Source organism: Pseudochaenichthys georgianus, chromosome 7 (assembly GCF_902827115.2).
Source record: "Pseudochaenichthys georgianus chromosome 7, fPseGeo1.2, whole genome shotgun sequence".
NCBI classification, from domain to species: domain Eukaryota; kingdom Metazoa; phylum Chordata; class Actinopteri; order Perciformes; family Channichthyidae; genus Pseudochaenichthys; species Pseudochaenichthys georgianus.
In genome coordinates this window covers 9,712,923-9,731,646 of record NC_047509.1, presented here as the reverse complement: position 1 = coordinate 9,731,646, position 18,724 = coordinate 9,712,923, and the positions used below count along the sequence as shown (strand labels likewise).

Genomic DNA, 18,724 nt, shown 5'->3' with positions numbered 1-18,724 from the left:
ATAAGGTCTTTGTAGGGCTATGTTTATGGAGTTTTTTAATGTTTTTTTTAAACACACTCATTTACCGAGAGCCAGTGCACCACGCAGGGCTCCTCTGGAGCCCTACGCTCTTCCATAACCTAACCCAAAAACTAGATCTATGTTGGTAATGTGATGGTTTTTTTTTTAATTCAATGCAATATGGATATTCACATCACACATACAGTACAGCAAGTATTCCAAAAAGCAAATGTTGAAAGTTTAGGCATCTTTATTTCTCAAACACGTGTAAAACTAACAGAGAAACATGACAATTTCACAAGCTGAACACAGAGGACATTCTAAACTTCTGGTAAACACAAGGCACCATCCAAGATCAACAATCAGTTACATAGTCTGAGGACTGAAGTGAGTGGTCAACATTATGTGCAAGGGTACAGAAGTATTGTCTTATCCTGCAATATGTGCTTACAGTATATGACACCAACACAAGTTTGGCCAAGTCGGTGGTCTGGAAACTAACTTCTCCTGTCAATATTCTTTAGAAGAGGATCCAAGGCAAGACAGCATCATCATACATACTTTAACTTTTGATTAGATTGATAAAATCACAGCAGCAGTGTTTCATTGCAACATAGACAATTACTTCAAATGTCTAGGTAGTACAGTACTAGTACTCGAAAGAATCAGCTCTGCTCTTTGCAGCCTACAATATTCAATCTGACTCCCTCTTCTCAAACAAACACAGAAGAGGTGCCTTTGGTGAGATGTACAATGGTTCAACATTTCCCGAATATAATTAGGATTCAATAATACAAAAACAGTCTTTTACATCACCACTGAAATAAATCTTAAAAGCTATGGTTATCAGAGACACTGAGATGTGTCTTGGTGACATAGTGAATATTCATCTCTGAGTAGCTTTCGTACAGATTTGACCCTGATGCAGTGGTTGCATTACTTCACTAAACACATACAGTTTGTACTAATACACTAAAATAGGCCTCAAGCAGTCCCTCTAGGAGTAAGATTAAGAGCAACATCGTTTTTTCTTCTGATGTCCCTGCATGTGACGTATTTTGCTGGGTCATGTGCATGTTCACATTTTTCCTAGGGCCAGTATTATCTACAAGGGTTAGGCTTCACATATTCCATTTTAACACAGGTCATATGAATACATAAAAAACACAACATGTCATCTACACATCTCTAGTCAGAAAAAATAAACAGCTTTACATTTGCTCAGATAAGGTGACATAAACCAGAGTGGGTTTGGTCTCAGTTATTTCAACACACACACACACACAGTAAGAAACAAAGTGCTTGACTTGAGACAGATGCTTAAACAAAATGACAACCAAGACACAGCAAAACTGCTGCGAAATTCTACAGAATAGAAATGACTGCATATATGTCTCAGCATCTACTCATGATTTGTGTACTGAGGTCATTTTATTGTATCAGGAACAAATTCCTTTAAACAATCCGCTCGTATCCTAAAAAAGTCAATAAAGAATGTGCAATTTTCTGCTCAAATATCAGCATTAGAGCATACAAAGTATTTATGATAGGAAAATGTTTTTTGGCTGTAACGTATAAAACACTGATAAACTCACTAGAAAAGCCTTAAATGTATTGTAAAAGGTTTGCTTTGCCTTCTTTTAGATCCAAAGAGACCTAGCTTTGTGCTCATGAAACAAAACTAAATATGCTAAAATACATCTAAAAATGTCCGACATGTACATGATCTGCTGTTTTGATTAAAGATTTGCAAAGTATAAAAACACACAAACACTGCTACAAGTCAAGGTAACATCTTTTTTTTCTTTTGACTAAAGTGAAAATATTTTGGATAATTCTATGACAGTAGTGATTGAGAATCATAAACCATGGGCTCCATTTTGAGGTAATCAAGATGATCGAGATGAAGCAACTATAAACTCTATTGCTTCAATATGTGAGCAAATATGATCCAAAACATCCTAAATAAGTGTACGTCTCATGGGCTGTGCAAAATACCCTAACGTCTTCGCCCTCCTTCAAAAGCATGGTGCTCCTCGTGTGCTAAAATACAAGCAAAACAACAATTACTCACATGTCTGTCATTGTCAACCGCCTCAAAATAGCATTATGTCGTTGAGGAAAACACTCACGTTTGTAAAACACAGCTTTAAAAGGGATATTGGGAAGGAGCTCATTGATCCTGCTTAAGATGTTTGAATCGTTAGCACAAGAAGCGTTTCCGTTCCAGACCTGAAACACATCTTCTCTGTCTCTTACGCTGACGCTGACACCCACTACTTCATCATCTGCAAGAATGAGAGCAGATGAGGATGAGATTCACGCAATTTAGTTAAAGTATTGTATGCGCAAAATGTAAGGCTCTGCAGAAGCCTCTTGATTTTAACATAACTCAATCAAGATACTGACCTGAGGGACAATAATCACTGAACTGCTCTCCAATAATAGCCAAAAGCAACTCCTTCCACACAACAGGCTGTAAAACAAAAGACAACATAGTTAAAAAAAACATATAAGTAATAAGTAAATTGTACATAAATGTATTGATAATGTCACTTACAGTGCATTCCTTGGGTACTTTCATCTTCCAGACACCACCTTTAGCATTGCTTTCTTCTTCCCTAGATGGAAACAATAACACAGTGTTACACAAACCAATTAGCTTCAAACACTACGAGCCCATACATGCTGTATTGTTACATTTAAACTGACCAGAGTGGTTTTCTTTCTCCTCTCATCAGATGATAGCTACATCTCATTGGCAAGCTGGAGACGCTGGGTATGTTGTTGTAAACTCTCCAAAAGTTCTAATCCAGGGTCAACGAGGAAGGGAAGACAAAACATGTTTTATTGAGCTCTTTACTGGCACAGGGAGGGCACACTTGGCCGTGTTAATGTATCACATCTGTTACGATGTAGAAAATCACTGCCAAAGGTCTTTTTCTCATTGCCCTTAACCACACACACACTCTTTATCCAACATCGATGTGGTTACGTATTTATGAAGTGGTAATTGAGCTCTATAACAGGTTGCCATAATCACATAATAATAATAATGGCAGTAATCAGTCATTTGGTAACTATACAGATTTACAGCAGGGGTTACGATGTCAACATTTTTAACACATGCTATGTAGCTCTCTAAACTCGTTATTAGTAAGGAGATAATGACAGACACCAATGCCAACAGTGCATTTGAAAACAACATGTATTGCTATTGAACCTTCAGATTTTCCCCCATAATGCTATTGTTTGCTATTGAAATGTGTCAATACCTCCACACTTAATGTAGAGGTTATGAAACTATTCAAGATTGTAAAGACTCTCACCTGGACGGTCTCTACGGTGTAGATTTTCTTCAAGTTTGACTCACATTCAGCTGCTGTAGTTCCTGGGAGAGATCTAACAAAAATAAATAATAATTTATGTGAATTTAGAAGTCAAAAGCTTGTTCAGAATGCAGTTCCTCTTATCTTATCTAGCTTAGCATGGTCCTAATGCATTATTTCCAGTGCTACATTACTCAGACATTTTTCAGCTGTCTGCAGGGGGGGGGGGGGGGGGGGGGGGGGGGGGGGGGGGGTTATCAAATGACAAATGATCCAGTAAACAACACTGACCCCGTTTGAACACAGCACCCTCTGACTTCTACATGCTTGTGCAACTCAACTCACGGTCACCTGTTAACCTCTGTTGCCTAACATTCATTCTGAAATAACTCTTTATATAATAACTTTAAATTGGGAAGTTTTTATAACGCAATGGCTTGGTAAGTTTTAACTAAACACAAATTCAAAAAAAACAAAAACTTATAAACAGTAAACAAAAGCAACAGACACATGAGGAGTGACACCATTAGTTTTTAACACATTTCTTATAACGGCTCCGGATGAGCTGACCTTGTTTTAAATATAGTTATTATGATTAACCAGTTATTAATAAGTACGCCCTTTTGTTTCCTTTATGATTCTTCCAAGTAGAGCAAGTATGTAGGTCAGAGAAAAAATAACAACAAAAGCTGCCATTACAAAATTGCAAGGAACTGTTTGTTGTTATGTTATTATTATGCCATTTAATAAACCAGACAATACCTAAATCGCTGTTAAACACACAATATGTGTTCTGGGTTGGACAAAATGCCAATTTATAGCAGGCCTGATACATTGTGATGTCTCTTCTTTGTTCTCATCAAAAGGTCAGCAACAAAGAGTTCCCCTACTTGACACTCAGGATGACTAATATTATATAACGATCAAGGGAAACAAATACACAAGCAGTGTCTTACCTATCAAGCCAGAAGGTCCAAGAAGAATGTAAAGGCAGAGTGTCGTTGTCCCTTGAAATCCTCCCTAAATCTTTGTTGTTGTTGTGAATGTTGTGCTCCAGCAGACTGGGGCTGGATGGTGTGCTCAGTTGTAATGCAACTACAGGAACTGCCATTGTTTCCTCTTTAAACCCGAAAGACTTCGTAAAAACTAGCCGGTCTCTTGTGCAGATGTTTCACCCGGGCTGTCGTTATATATATAGGTCGGTAGGGTAAAATTAACCCCGATCAGCTGTTGAATCATTGGACGCTCCACCGGTTTGCACCGTCACAACAGAGAAGCGATGACGCTCGCTGACCGTGATCTGTGAGAGACCCAGAAGTTTCTGTCACTGAAGTCCACAGATACTTTAATTGAAACTACATATAGTGCTATAATAATAAACACTATTTCAATGAAGACTTATATTCCGGTTCTGTGAGGGCATTCAAATCAAATGCTTTGTTGATCTCAGACAAACCCCCCAGGAAGTGCGCCGGAAGTTGAGGCATATTTCGTAGTGGTCAAATGGCGGTACTAAAACGTTCGTGACGTTAGACCCAAAAATACTTTTCCCATTCACTTACATTGGGAAAGAGACGTCTGTACATCACCAGATATTTTTTTGTAACTATCAACTACCCAATACAATATATGTACAATATAAATACAATATTTGTATAGCCTTTAGCCAACCAGCGTTGTCGAAAAGTTGTAAAATGCGATAAAAGCTGAACCCAGAGTTATTTTCTCTCTCCATTCTGACTGAACCGAGAGAGGGACATAGGAGGCGGCGCTTAAGGGAAAACTCAAGTGCGCATGCTCTATGGGCCCATATACTTTAGCTCTCGAAAGGCAGGCTATTTTGGCTTATCGCCACTGAGCAACTTTCATAGGAATGAACGGGGTCACGCTCCAGTTGTCATCCATGATCTCACCAAGCATTACAACAACATAGTATCACTATTAAAAACAGTATGATGAAAAAACTAATTATGTAACATATATTTAAATGAATTTTGTATTAATAACTGTATTATTATATTTTTCTTTATGAGAATGTATTTATTTAATGTAATTTCGTTTGACTTTATATGTCTACCCCTGATGTGAATGTTTGTGTACACAAATGATACGATGTTCATACATGTTCTTTCATAAAAAAAGAAAAATCCATGATCTGAGGTTGAACTGCAATCTTCTGTTCATGTGAATACGTCGTGTTGTGACATGCGCAGTCCGCCCTACCAGCAGCTTTGTTGGGTTGCTACATGCTACTGCTAACTAGCAAGTATTTCCTGCCTGTGACTGGATACAGCTATGGACATCGACGCGTTATTGGAGGCGTTTCAAGGTAATATTTACAGTTATTTAAACAAAGGCTATGTTTTTGTGAATGATTTTGAAATGTGTTGTTATGCCTTGAAAGAATGCCTTAATGCTTGCTAAATACATTACGTGCATTACCGTAATTTAGCTTACTAACAGCGATTAGCGTTGAGAATAAGCACCTAGGGACAATCTGATCTGTCTCTGCATGGCCTAGTTAGTGTAATGTTATTCTCCGCAGGAAATACATTCACTGCTTGCTACACTTTTGACCTATTTATTACCGGATTGATAGATGATGTAAACAGCTAGCTGGGTAGCATCACAAAACACAAGCTAACTTGACCAACTTTTGCAAGAACTTTCCAGTTAGGAAACTCAAATTGGTGTTTGACGATTATATGATGTTGTGTTTAACTTGTTTTCCTTGCCTCTCCAGCAAATTATTCACTAAGTAATTGACACGACAATAATTTGATCATTGTAAGAGTAGAATCAATATGCCTGAAGTAGCATGAAATGAAATGTGGTTTAACAGTTTTGCAGAATAATTTCCAGAACAAATTCATATCTAATTGCAGAACGGGCTTCTGGCTTGTTTTTTAAAAGTTCCACTTTTAGGTTAATGTTAATACAGGTAAAACAATCTTTGGTCCAACTTATTAACTATGTTGTTGTTATTTTGCATGTGGGCACTTACAGAATTTGAGAAGAAAGGCAAGAATGAGACCTGTCCTGAACTAGAGCAATTCTTGGGTCATGTTGCCAAGACGGGGCAACCAATGTGAGTAGTAATTCACACACAGACATCAGATCTACTGTATGAGAAACCTGCCTGTTGGACTCATTCTGATTCTTATCAAGCTTTTTGTTTAATTCTTTCCAAAACTTTTCATTTTTTCGGTATGACATGCAGTCTTGCATTTCCAATATTTTTCCAGGATCTCATGGTCGCAGTTCAAAACGTACTTTGTGTTTAAATTGGAAAAAGTCATGGATGATTTCCACGCTTCAACACCGGAACATAGAGCGCCACATAATCCCAATGTGGACTATGTTCCCTTCGAAGAGATGAAGATGAGGATCTTAAAAATAGTGGATGGTTACCATGGGTGAGTAAAGCTGATAATAAGCCACTTTACAAACTGCAAGCAACCCTATAGACCAGGGGTGCCCAACCCTTTTTGAACCGAGAGCTACTTTTAAAGTTGCCAGTCTACCAGTCCAAATAGAGAGGCGTAGTATAGCCATTACTGACAGCCTACTACCAGGTAAATACACACTTCTACTTGTATAAAACTGACCTTCGTACGATTAATACTCCATAAAATACTGCAGATCCTTTATCTTACCTCTTTCTAATCTACACACATACAAGTATTTAACTGAAGTTGCACAACAGTGTTGTTGATACAGAGTTGGAGTTTATTCACACGTCACATACTACAGTGGGTAATGTTTTCAAGAAACATTGAACAGTGCTGCCACATATGACACAGGAAAAAAAGAATAGACGCTGAACCCTTTCTTTGCCATTCAAATTAGGCTTACTAATAAGACAACTCAGATCTGAAGCTACACAGGAATCTGCTGCCAAAGTGCAATAAAAAAGACAAAATGAATAGAATCAACCCCTTTTTTGTTGCATTTTAGTAGAGAATAAAAAGAAATGCCTTTTTTAAAATAGGATGCAAGCAACACTAGTTTCTTAACCTGAATTGATAATAGACTATAATCAATTTAAGTTTGCATTCTTATACCATGTTGTACAATAATTATAATGAATAAGTTCAAACAAACTAAAACTTACAGCTGATTAATAATGGTATCCAACTTGAGTTTTTATTATATCAAAAACCTGTTGAAATGCTTCTGTTATTTTTACTGTCCCCAAAAAGCGCGTCGGCAGCCTCCAGGAATGCTTCTTTCACAACTTTGCCGTCTTTGAAAGATTTCATGTGTTTCGCAAGAACGTGACCACCACACATAATAATAACTGTAACCATTCTCACACATACACACACTTTTAATGCACTTTATATACTATTTTTTTATGTCAATATTTTTAACTATTTATTCCCCCGTATGATTGTATGTCCTATTGCTGTGTTTTTTGGTGTTATGTATTTGTTTGTATATTTTTTGCACACCGGGACAGAGTTGCACTCTGCATCTCGTTATACTTTGTGTATAGTGACAATAAAAGGCTTTAACTTAACTTTAACTAACTGACATGATAAGATGCTATGGTAGCAGCCTTGCTCTTGTTGTTGGGCCTGGTGAAAATGGACTGCTGTGAATCTCCCCGCGATCGACCGGTCGATCGCCCTCCCTAGACAAACAGTCAAGATTCATAAATAATGTGTGACCCAGTCTGTTCAGATCGATCCAAGTTGTTTCTCATTCAGCGCTGCCAGGATTTGGCAGTGTTGATGCTGGCTGTAAAACGGCTATGTGTTGCTAATCCTAAAGATATCCCTTGATCACATTTCCAGAATCCCATTCACCATCCAGCGTCTATGTGAACTCCTTATGGACCCCAAGCGCAACTACACAGGGACACACAAGTTTCTCATGGGTTTAGAGAAGGTGAGAAATAAGTGTTTTTTCTAGAGATAAACAATATTCATGCATTTAGTTTGAACTATTTGAAACTTTGAATTAAATTCTAATACACACTATATATTTTTTAATGTTTTGCAGAATGTAATGGTGGTCAGCTCTATGTACCCCGCATCAGAGTAAGTACATCAGCTGTTACACTTTTGCTCCCTTTTGCTCTGCTGCCCGCAGTGCTTCTGTAACGCTGCTTCTGGTGCACATTGACAGCTCCCTTGACTTTGTTGATTCAGTCACAATTACAAAGTGACCATTAACAGCTGGTATTTGTTGTGCCTTTCTACTTCTTTCGAAGGAAAAATGGGGCATCCAGTGTAAACAGAATGAATGGAGTGATGTTTCCTGGTAACTCTTCTCTATATTCAGACAGGTGGGAGCCACATATTTGTCAATGATTGACTTCCACAAATATAAAATATGCCTCATACACCACACCACCATGTGGAAAGTTGAATGAGGCCACAGTAAGGGTGGATATAGCTTGCCTGTCATTTTGGGTTTTTACTATTTCTGCTGATTTGCCATTTTGTAATATGAATTGTGTGAGAAATGATGGCTAAAAGGTACTCTAAACTGACCTCTTGTTATTGCAGTCGAAATGTAAATGGACCGGACACACCAACACCGCTCACCAGACCAAAGCTGTCACAGGCGTCCTCACTTTCCTCCAACGGACTCCCAGACTGTACAATCAGTAAAGGGCAAGAGCCAACCACAGAGGGGGCGGAGAAGCATCTTAGGAGGTGAATGAAAAAAGTGTTGTACATATGAGTGTGAAGTGTACTAGTACCAACTCACCCTAATCTCTAGAAAGGTGGCCGCAACCATTTACATTCTGGAGAAAACCCCTATGTATTTCTTTAAACCAATCACAATTCAAACTGGGTGGTGCCAAGCGCAGGATGCAGCAAAAATATATAGTGAAAAAGAAGGAGGACGTTATGTTAAATTGTTTATTTGGATGCAGAAACACTGATGATATCTGTCAAACCCGTACGTCCATAATCACATGCTCTCAAGACCCCATCATTAAAAGACTATGCAGAATATGAGCTACTTATTGCGTTAAAAGTAAGTATATCATTTCACAAACTGATACCCTGTGTTTCTGTTCTCTCTGCAGTGATTCCTCGCCATCAGCAGGTGGTGTTACAACAAGCAGCGGGATAAAGAACAAACACCCCGAGGGGGAGGAAGAGGAGGAGGAGGAGGAGGATTCTGAAGCTGACAAACGTGAGGTCAAGAGACTTAAGTTTGACCAAAAGAAAGAGGATGAATCGGGAAGTTTAGGAGAAAAGGAATCTTCTTGTTGTAAAGAGTCAGAGAGCTCGACAGAGACACCGGAGTCCTCAGAAGACAAAAGAGGAACATCTTGTAAAACACATACTGTTTCAGACGATGGTGGTAAGTGGGATCTTCTCTGAAGGATGAATGAAAACATTATATGGTAGTAGCTTCTTAAATATGTATGTTTGTGGTTTTCCCTATACATATAAACAAAGGAATGACTCATTATTTATTTATTCCACACATGGCAGTTATTTTAAAACAAAACATGTACAGTTATACTGGTTTTTAATTTGATTGTTTGCACATTGTGGAAAGGTGCAGGCAGAAGAACATCTTATTTTACCTGCCCCTTCTTAAAAAAAAAAAATGAAATAACCATAAAGTAAAATAAAAGCAATATTCTTTCAGTCACAGCTGCTTACAAATACTGAAACTAATGACGCTTTCTTTATACATTTTCTTAAACATAAAAATGTTCTTACTTCAAAGAATTCCACTTCTGTACACCAACAACAGAGACACACATCTGCTTTAAAGTAGTGCGTGCAAACTGATGCCTAACATGTAATTTCCTCCTATGACGCTCATCCTTTGAAATGAAAACAAATTTAGTTTTATATCTTTTCTGGCAGTATTCTGTTTTTTGCTTTATGCATAAGTAAAGCCATCTGTAATTCTATAAAATCTTTACATTTTAACCTATAATGAAGATGACTGTTAGCAGCAGTCCTAATGTTGTCCCTTCTTGTCCTCAGAGCCCAGCAGCACACAGACGGGACTTTCTGAAGGGGAAGAAGAATCGTCTGAGAAGGTAAAGGACCCACGTCTGGCAGAGGACAGCACTGTGGATCCACCTGAGGCTCCACCAGAGAAGAGTCCAAGCGTCGAGGAGGAAAATACGGAGAGCAGCAGCAGCAGCAGCAGCGATGGAGAAGGTCTCCCCGGCGACAAGCAGCTCCCCTCTTCTAGTAGTTCACCTGACTTTTCAGCAGAGGGCAACGCTGACAGTTCAAACATTACAAAGACTGAAACAGAGCACGAGGAAAATGACTAACTTGAGGCCGCCTGACAACTGACTTTTTTTTTACACTGTATGATATCACACAAAGGGTATTTACTGTAGCACTGTGGACTTCAGGACCAGGACGGACCTCAGATCCCTCACTGAACGATCTTTTGTCCTTTTCAGTTTCAAATACTCAAGTCTACACATCAGCTGGTCGTAAAACTGGAAGGAAAGGATTTCAAGATTATGGAGATTTTTTTCACTGTTGACTAAAACTTTTTCTAACCCTTTATTCATTGATTTTTATATAAGCATTATAATTTAACCTTGATAAATTATGTATCGTAATTTCATTACTCTTAAGTCCTTTGGCATGTATTTCCAAAAAAGATACATTTAGCATTTTGAGTTGTGTCTTGGCCTTGGCATAGTTGTTTTGACTATTGTTCTGATGAATGTGTATGAACACATCCCATTAAGAATGCGCAGCAACACTTCATAGACGTCAGATTTTCTATGAAGCACTTGTATTGCTTATTCAATTAAATCGCACTTGTTTTCATTAACCCCTTGAAGGATGTGGAAATGTCATAGTTTTGCTTTCTCACTTTAAACGGCCAATGTAAACACAAAATATTGCCACTAGTCACCAGTTTGGTTTTATAAATGAATGGTTTGTCCATTTCTGCATCAAAATCTGTCACACAACACAAAGTACTTTTACACCTTCTGTATGTAATACCTTAGTTGTACAAATATCTCTTTTGATAGCTTGGATTTTTACAGTACACATCTGTAAATGGCTTTTTGTAGACTTGTTATACATGTCCACTGCCTTCATAACACTGATAATTGCTGGAAATTGAGTGCTTGAGCTTGTATCATAGTATTCGTGGAAAGCAATAAATGCTAAAATTCAAAGTGTGGTATGCTTGGTTAATATTAAGGTGTTTTTTTCTTGACTTGCAAATCCAGTTTTGTTTCATAACTGCAGACCAATGAGGGCCACTGAATTATTTAGATTGGCCTTTAGCCACGCTTGAGGTGTCCCACCTCTTTAGCTACATGGGCGACTCAACACCCCCAAAAAATCCTCTTGTCCAACACTATGTTCCCGACTGCTCACCTGTGAAACTAATCTGTCTTTTTCTGGACTTTGACTGCAACATATTTTAAAGTTCTGATTGCACACCATACCATAATGAGCAACATGCATAATGAGCTTTTTTATATTTAAAGTTATGAAGCTAACATGCCTAATGTACACACATTCATGAATCCCTGAGGTTGAATTATAATGGTCTCCTGATTTTTAATGTAGAGCCATCTGGTACAAACCTTTCCGATGCTTTGCTTTATGATGTTGGTTGCTTATCTGATAAATGTGTTGATGCTAATACGCTACACTAGGTTGGTTAACAAGCTCAAATTAAACCTGCTTTGATATATATATATATATATATATAGTAATTGTACGTGAGAATAATAATAATCACTTGAAAAAAATATCTAGTGACACCTCATATAGCCTTGACACTTATATCCTGTCGTCAGCAGAGGAAGGTATTAGACCAGTCCAAGCTCTCGCCTGTCAACAGTGACAACCACTAACAATGACACTCATATTGTTATGTCAATGCAGGTATTTCCAAATTTCCATTGAGTCATTTGTTGACCAACACTGAAATACTTTCTGGATGTTTCCACCCATCTTCCTAAAACATATAATTACCCTCTTGGTGCCTAGTTGTAATACCCCTCATCAGTGAATTTAGCTACATTTATTATAGGCTTCAGTGAGACTGCAGCAGTCGGGTAAACAGTAATCAGGGTAGCCGAAAATAACATGGCTTATGAAGGTCAAAGCTGTCACGGATAACAAGACTCTTGGCCTGTGTGAAACCCGAGTTTACTTTAGCGTCTTTAACATCAAACACCACCAAGTCTTTAGACATACTGTGCAAACATATATTCATAACGTTTGTGGGTTTATACAAAGCTAACAGATGTATTTTCTAGCTTAAGTAGGAAGTAGGGCCACAAAGAAATCCACTCATGATCTGTCTGTGAACTAAATGATTTGAGCCATTTCCAATCCTTTATAATGTGATCCATAACAGTCCTCCTGACTACAATAACAATTCCACTAGTGTGGACTATTTCTATAATTTTGAAACATTTGCACTAAGTTTGTTGTAACAATTGGTGTGATAGATAGCTGAGGGCTCCGTGGATGTCGTAATGTAGAGGCAAGCTTTAAAAGTCACCAAGGTCAAACTGTTTCATGTAATGTAAGACATGATTTCAGTCTTTGAAGAAAAGATTTCCTCAATGGGTCGGCGTCTGAGCGAGGACAGTGACCCAGACATGGAAATCGACGTGGCACAGCCGTTCTTATTATACATCCATGGGCACATCTGCAAGAATAATACACAGATAAATGTGTTATGAGATGCCAAAGTGGGACTCTTCGTGCACACGTTTAAGGGATTTTTTGATGTAAAAGATAACGAGTAGGCTGCAGATGTGTGTTCTTCAATATTTTAGTAACAATTTATTGAGGAAATGATTGGCAGATAAATCCCATACTGAAAGCTATGCGTTTTTTTATCCGTGCATATTTCTTTATACGATGAATGATATGCTATAACATATAGTGAGAGCAAAAGCTTTTGTAACTTATTTTCTGTCCCTCAAAGTCTATTTATCAACTGAAAAAGGCCTGCCAAGGAAAGCTGGCTGAAAAATGCAATCTGCTGACCCCAGACCAAATGGTTGACCGGATATTTGAGCGGGTCGATGAACATGGAGATGGTGAGTGTTTGTCACAGATTTCTGACAGCTTAAAATGCTTCATGAATGATTCAAAGGGTCTGTGTCAGGCTGCTGTAATGGCTTTGTGGGATGATAAGGGTAATGTGTGCTCAGATAAAAGGAAGTTTTGTGTCATGGCTGTGCAATGGTCGTCGTCTCCATACCACCATTTTGTCAAATGATGTTGCAGATGGACATGCAGTGTTGTGTTATATTGCAGTTTCTCTGTATGTAAAAGACAAAAGTTAGCCTGACATTGTTTACAAAATAACGCTTGTTAAGGGGCAACCTCTTTATTTTGATTGGTTTAGGTTCAACACTTTGATAATATTAGATTTGACCATATTTACCTACGGTTTTACACAGCTTGTAGAAAAGGCCCCAAAGTTATAGTGCGAATATCCACTCAAGCCCTGGTCTTCTCTGTAGCGGAATACTGCGCTCCAGTCTGGAGCAGAAGCCCTCATGCGAAAAAGGTCGACGTGGCTATCAATACCTCCCTCAGAATAATAACTGGATGCTTAAAGCCTACCCCTGTGTCCCTCTTGCCAGTCCTCGCGGGAATAGCACCGGCCGGCCTCCGACGGGAGGCTGCCACCCTCGCCCTGGCCAGGAAGGCACAAAAGTATGACTGGCACATCCTGCACCACACCACAATAACTCCAGCACCTCCAAACAGACTCAAGTCCCGCCACCCCTACAACATAGCAGCTCAAGAGATGCTCAACTCCACCTCTGAGGACATCTCCAGAGATGCATGGTTGGCAGCAGCTTGGAAGCAGGAGTGGGTGTCAGCCGGGCCCTCCCGAATCCACCGTTACATCTGGGACCCAGGAGATGGCACCATTGGAGGAGACGACCTACCGCGCCGGCAGTGGACCACTCTGAACCGTCTACGAACTGGGGTCGGTCGCTTTAAAACCTCGATGAAGACGTGGGGCTTGGCGGACAGTGCGGCATGCGAGTGCGGTGACCCTGAGCAGACCACTGTCCATATAATCACCATCTGCCCCTTATATAGACCACCCTCGGAAGCCAGCCTCTTCGACCTAGGACCAGAGATGCGGGCATGGCTACACGACACCGAGTTGGACATCTAACGTTATACGAAAGAAGAAGAAGAAGTTATAGTTATTGATATATATATATTATTTTATTATACAGAGTTGATACCTGTTAAGTTGTGCCTTCATAGTGGGGAGGGGCTAACACACACCTGGGTGAACCTAGTGATAGACACAAAACTAGTGCCAACACTGAGTTATCTCTAACTCTCCACTACATTGATGGTCCTTCGAGCCGGATCACAAGGTTTACGTCAGAGATGGAACCATTACCAGGGTATGAGGCCTATGGTGCACGTCCTAGAAGGCAAACCCGCCTTCCAACGCGATATGCAGACTATGATGTGGATCATCAAGGATACATTAGTCAGAGATACCGACAGGAAGAAGAGACTTCTCATCTGGAGGGTAAGGCCAGGATGACCCCCCTCACCTCCCCCAATGACTCTCCCCCACCAAGGCACCTCAACAGGCGTGATGCTAATTTCCAGGAGATGGACTTTAGCTATGGGGCTGGCAGCCAGCAGCTATTTCCAGAGAGAGAGCAGAGGGATCGGTTTAGAGAATACTCTACTCACCTGCCTACATCACTGCACTACAGACCTCCGCGTGAGGATGACAGAGTAGAGCTGGAGAATATTCGTCAAGAAAGGTTTCTACTTCAGCAGACACAGCGACGTATGTCATCAGATATAGATGAGCTCAAAGCACTGCGAGCAGACATGAGACAGTTGGTGGATACTGTCCGTAACCTTCAGACCCCATCACTACATGGCAACAAGCCAGAGTTAACGGTGATGCAGCCACCGGCACCGTTTGTAGGCGAACCCAATAGTGAGGATGAGGATGATTGGCCTGCACCACCACCATGGCCTGACCCAGTAAGTGGAGAGTTACTGCCTGGCGACTATATAACGCCTCATCACCCCAACGGGAGACCAGATGAGCTTCCACCGAAGGAAGAAGTAGTTCCAGCTCCAGTGACTCAGCCGTCTGTGGGTCAGCAACATGTACAGCACTCAGCACATGGTGCCCTTCCTGCTACGTGGTCATGGGAGAACTACGCTGATTATTCAACTCCCTGGTACCAGCCTGCTAAGCTGTCACCGCGACCACCCAGTTTGGCTTCAAATGAGCCGAAGTACCAAGTTTATGGTGGTCACAGGAGTGAGCATAGCAGTAACCCAGTTCCCCCACCGCAGCCTCATCCACAAAGGTCATGGACACAGCCACTGCCCTCCAGACCTGCCCTCATATCAGAGCCAGGTTACCATGGACCACGCCCAACAATCTGCAACTTCTCAAGTCGAGACCCAAGTGAGTTTGCTCGGCTCAAGATCTCCTTGGAGAACCTCCTACCGCCCAGTGCAACAGAGCTGTTCAAGTATCAGGTGTTGGTGGATCACCTGCAACTAGAAGAAGCCAGGTTAATAGCAGATGCTTACCTCAACTCTCCAACGCCCTTCTCAGACACTATGGCTGCCCTGAACGATAAGTTTGGCCAACCACATCAGATAGCGCTGAAGCGTATTGCTGCTGTGATGGACTCACCGGACATTAAGCGGGGAGACGTTGCTGCCTTCGAGAAGTTTGCTCTTCAGATCCAGTCATTAGTGGGAATGCTGAGAACCATAGGGTCTGAGGGAGAAGTGGAGCTACAGTGTGGTTCACATGTTGCTCATCTGCTGAGTAAGCTGCCGCCTGAACAGAGAGCAGATTTCCGCCGCTGCATGTTCCGTCAGGGCTCAAGAACTCACAACCTTATAGATCTCGCAGAGTGGCTGAAATATGAGTCCTGGTGCCAGGACTCCGAAGGACAGTTAGCTGTGAAGGGATCGTGGGAGTCATCATCCAGACCTGAGGGACGGCAGGGCAAGCACCACACCACTGTGCTCCATGGTGCCAAGGACATTTGGAAGAAACCAGACTCTCAAGTTCCAGGTAACTCCTTCAAAGGGAACAAGAGTAAGCCATACTGTCCGTACTGTAATAATGAGGACCACTATCTCAGTCAGTGTACAGCAGTAACCAAGCTGAACAAAGAACAGCTGACAGCATGGATAAGAACCAATATGAGGTGTTGGCGCTGTGCACGGCCGAACCAGGCAGCGCAGTGCAACTTAAAGAAGACATGTGGCCTCTGCCAAGGGAAACATCTCCAGATGCTACATGATGTGAACTTGAGGCCACCTAAGGAGACAGACTCAGCACCAACCTCGCAGAACCATGGCATGAGGGCCACGACTGAGGTACTGTACCTGGACAGACCCGCTGAAGGCAGTCAAGTCCTTCTGAAAGTCGTCAAAGTTCGCATCCATTATAAGGATCGATTCATCAACACCTATGCCATACTGGATGACGGTTCAGAGAGAACTATGCTGCTGCCAGAGGCGGTAGAGAAGTTAGGTGTGCAAGGGACCCCAGAGGACTTGCCACTACGCACAATCAGACAGGATGTGCAGACCCTTCGCGGTGCATCAGTCTCCTTCTCCATTTCCTCTCCTGCTAAACCGAAGACCAGGTTCAAGATTACTGGTGCTTTCACCACTGCTCACATTGGACTAGCAGATCATACCTACCCTATGGAGCAACTCCGGGAGAAGTATAAGCACCTCATTGGCCTTCCCATCCGGACCCTCACAAATGTGAAGCCTCTGCTTCTCCTTGGAAGTGACCACCCACATCTCATCACCCCCATTGAACCAGTCAGGTTGGAACCAAAAGGAGGACCGGCTGCCATTCACACGAGGCTAGGCTGGGCGCTGCAAGGTCCAGCCAGTGTTGTCTATCATCTCGCACAACCACAGCAGTGCCTTTTCACATCAGTATCACCACAAGTGAGCGAGCTGATGAAGCATGTCGAGATGTTGTGGCAGGTCGACACTCTTCCTTTCAGAAGCGAGAAACTAGTCACACGTTCGAGGGAGGACCAAGAGGCCATCGGTACCCTGGAGACCAAAACCATCAGAGTACAGGTTAACGACAGGTTAACTCCGTTATGCCACCCCGCTGCTACGCCGGAAAGACATGCCACTCCTTCAAGCTACTAAAGAAGCCGTCATGCACAGTCTACGGAATATAGAAAGGAGATTGGCCAAGATCCCTATGCAGGCTGAAGCCTACAAAGTGGAGATGGAAAAGCTGATCAAGGCAGGCTCTGTCATCAAGTGTGACCCTGAAGTACCAGTAGAGGAAGGTTGTGAGTCGTGGTACATTCCTCACCACATGGTAAGCCATAATGGCAAGAACAGACTGGTGTTCAACTGCTCATTTCAGTTTCGAGGGCAAAATCTCAATGACTATCTGTTGCCTGGGCCGACCTTAGGAGCATCTCTCCTCGGAGTCCCGCTACGCTTCCGAGAGCATGCAGTAGCAATCAGTGGAGATATCAAGGGCACGTTCCACCAGGTTCGACTCCCAGAAGATCGAGACCTGCTCAGATTTGTTTGGCGAGACAGCAGTCAAGATCCTCCTGCGGTGTACGAGTGGCAAGTGATACCTTTTGGAACGACGTGTAGCCCCTGCTGTGCTACGTTTGCCCTTCGGCGCCACGTCATCGACCATAGTCAGCCAGAGGAAGAGGTGAGGAGCTCAGTCGAGAAGTGCTTTTATGTAGACAACTACCTACAGAGCGTCCCCACCATTGCTGAGGCGAGGCACCTGGTTGACAAGTTACGAGCCATCCTAGCATCTGCAGGCTTCGAGCTGCGTCAATGGGCCAGCAATCAACCAGAGGTCATCAGTCACCTACCAGAAGAGAGTCGCTCTACCAGTGTTGAGCTATGGCTGGCTCAGAACAAGACAGATGTCCCAGAATCCACTCTAGGACTGAGCTGGCTCTTCCAAAAGGATATCATGGGCTACAAGCATCGTCCCGTGGATTATGGTGAAATCACGATGCGCAACATCTACAAAGTGCTGGCAAGTCAGTACGACCCCCTAGGGTTCATCTTACCCTACACAACCAGGGCAAAAGTACTCGTCAAGCACCTATGGGATAAACATCGTGGATGGGATGACCCGCTGCTACCTCAAGAGCTTCTACGGCAATGGAAAGTCTGGGAGGAAGAACTACAAGTCCTGCCTCAGGTCAACCTGCCCCGGCCATACCTACCAAAGGAAGTTGACATCTCCGCTCTACAGAGAGAGGTGCACATATTCTGTGATGCCTCGGAAGAAGCTTACGGCTCGGTGGCGTACCTTCGAACTACTGACCGACATGGTATTGTGTACCTGTCGTTCCTGATGGCGCTTCCACTCCATGCCCCGACTGGAACTCTGTGCTGCACTCACTGGAA

General features: G+C 41.9%; 2 protein-coding genes across 4 annotated transcripts; one reads left to right on the top strand and one right to left on the bottom strand.

Moving 5' to 3' along the window:
* Positions 1 to 232: 232 nt before the first annotated feature.
* On the bottom strand, positions 233 to 4,752 carry LOC117449668 (eukaryotic translation initiation factor 4E type 3-like). Its single transcript, XM_034087461.2, has 7 exons — positions 4,286 to 4,752; positions 3,330 to 3,402; positions 2,713 to 2,807; positions 2,561 to 2,621; positions 2,410 to 2,476; positions 2,133 to 2,288; positions 233 to 2,043 (listed from the first exon to the last, which is right to left on the bottom strand). The coding sequence occupies exons 1-7, from the start codon at positions 4,438 to 4,440 to the stop codon at positions 2,000 to 2,002; spliced, it is 651 nt and encodes a 216-aa protein (XP_033943352.1). The 5' UTR covers positions 4,441 to 4,752; the 3' UTR covers positions 233 to 1,999.
* Positions 4,753 to 5,547: 795 nt separating this feature from the next.
* On the top strand, positions 5,548 to 11,469 carry LOC117449446 (serine/threonine-protein phosphatase 4 regulatory subunit 2-A-like). Of its 3 annotated transcripts, none has more exons than XM_034087135.1 (9): positions 5,548 to 5,658; positions 6,336 to 6,417; positions 6,575 to 6,745; positions 8,129 to 8,222; positions 8,337 to 8,374; positions 8,548 to 8,622; positions 8,846 to 8,995; positions 9,376 to 9,656; positions 10,298 to 11,469. In XM_034087135.1, the coding sequence occupies exons 1-9, from the start codon at positions 5,625 to 5,627 to the stop codon at positions 10,594 to 10,596; spliced, it is 1,224 nt and encodes a 407-aa protein (XP_033943026.1). In that variant the 5' UTR covers positions 5,548 to 5,624; the 3' UTR covers positions 10,597 to 11,469. The 3 variants fall into 3 exon arrangements, with proteins under 3 accessions (XP_033943026.1, XP_033943029.1, XP_033943027.1); XM_034087136.1 differs by having other exon boundaries at positions 5,571 to 5,658; positions 6,550 to 6,745; XM_034087138.1 differs by lacking the exon at positions 8,548 to 8,622.
* Positions 11,470 to 18,724: the final 7,255 nt, after the last annotated feature.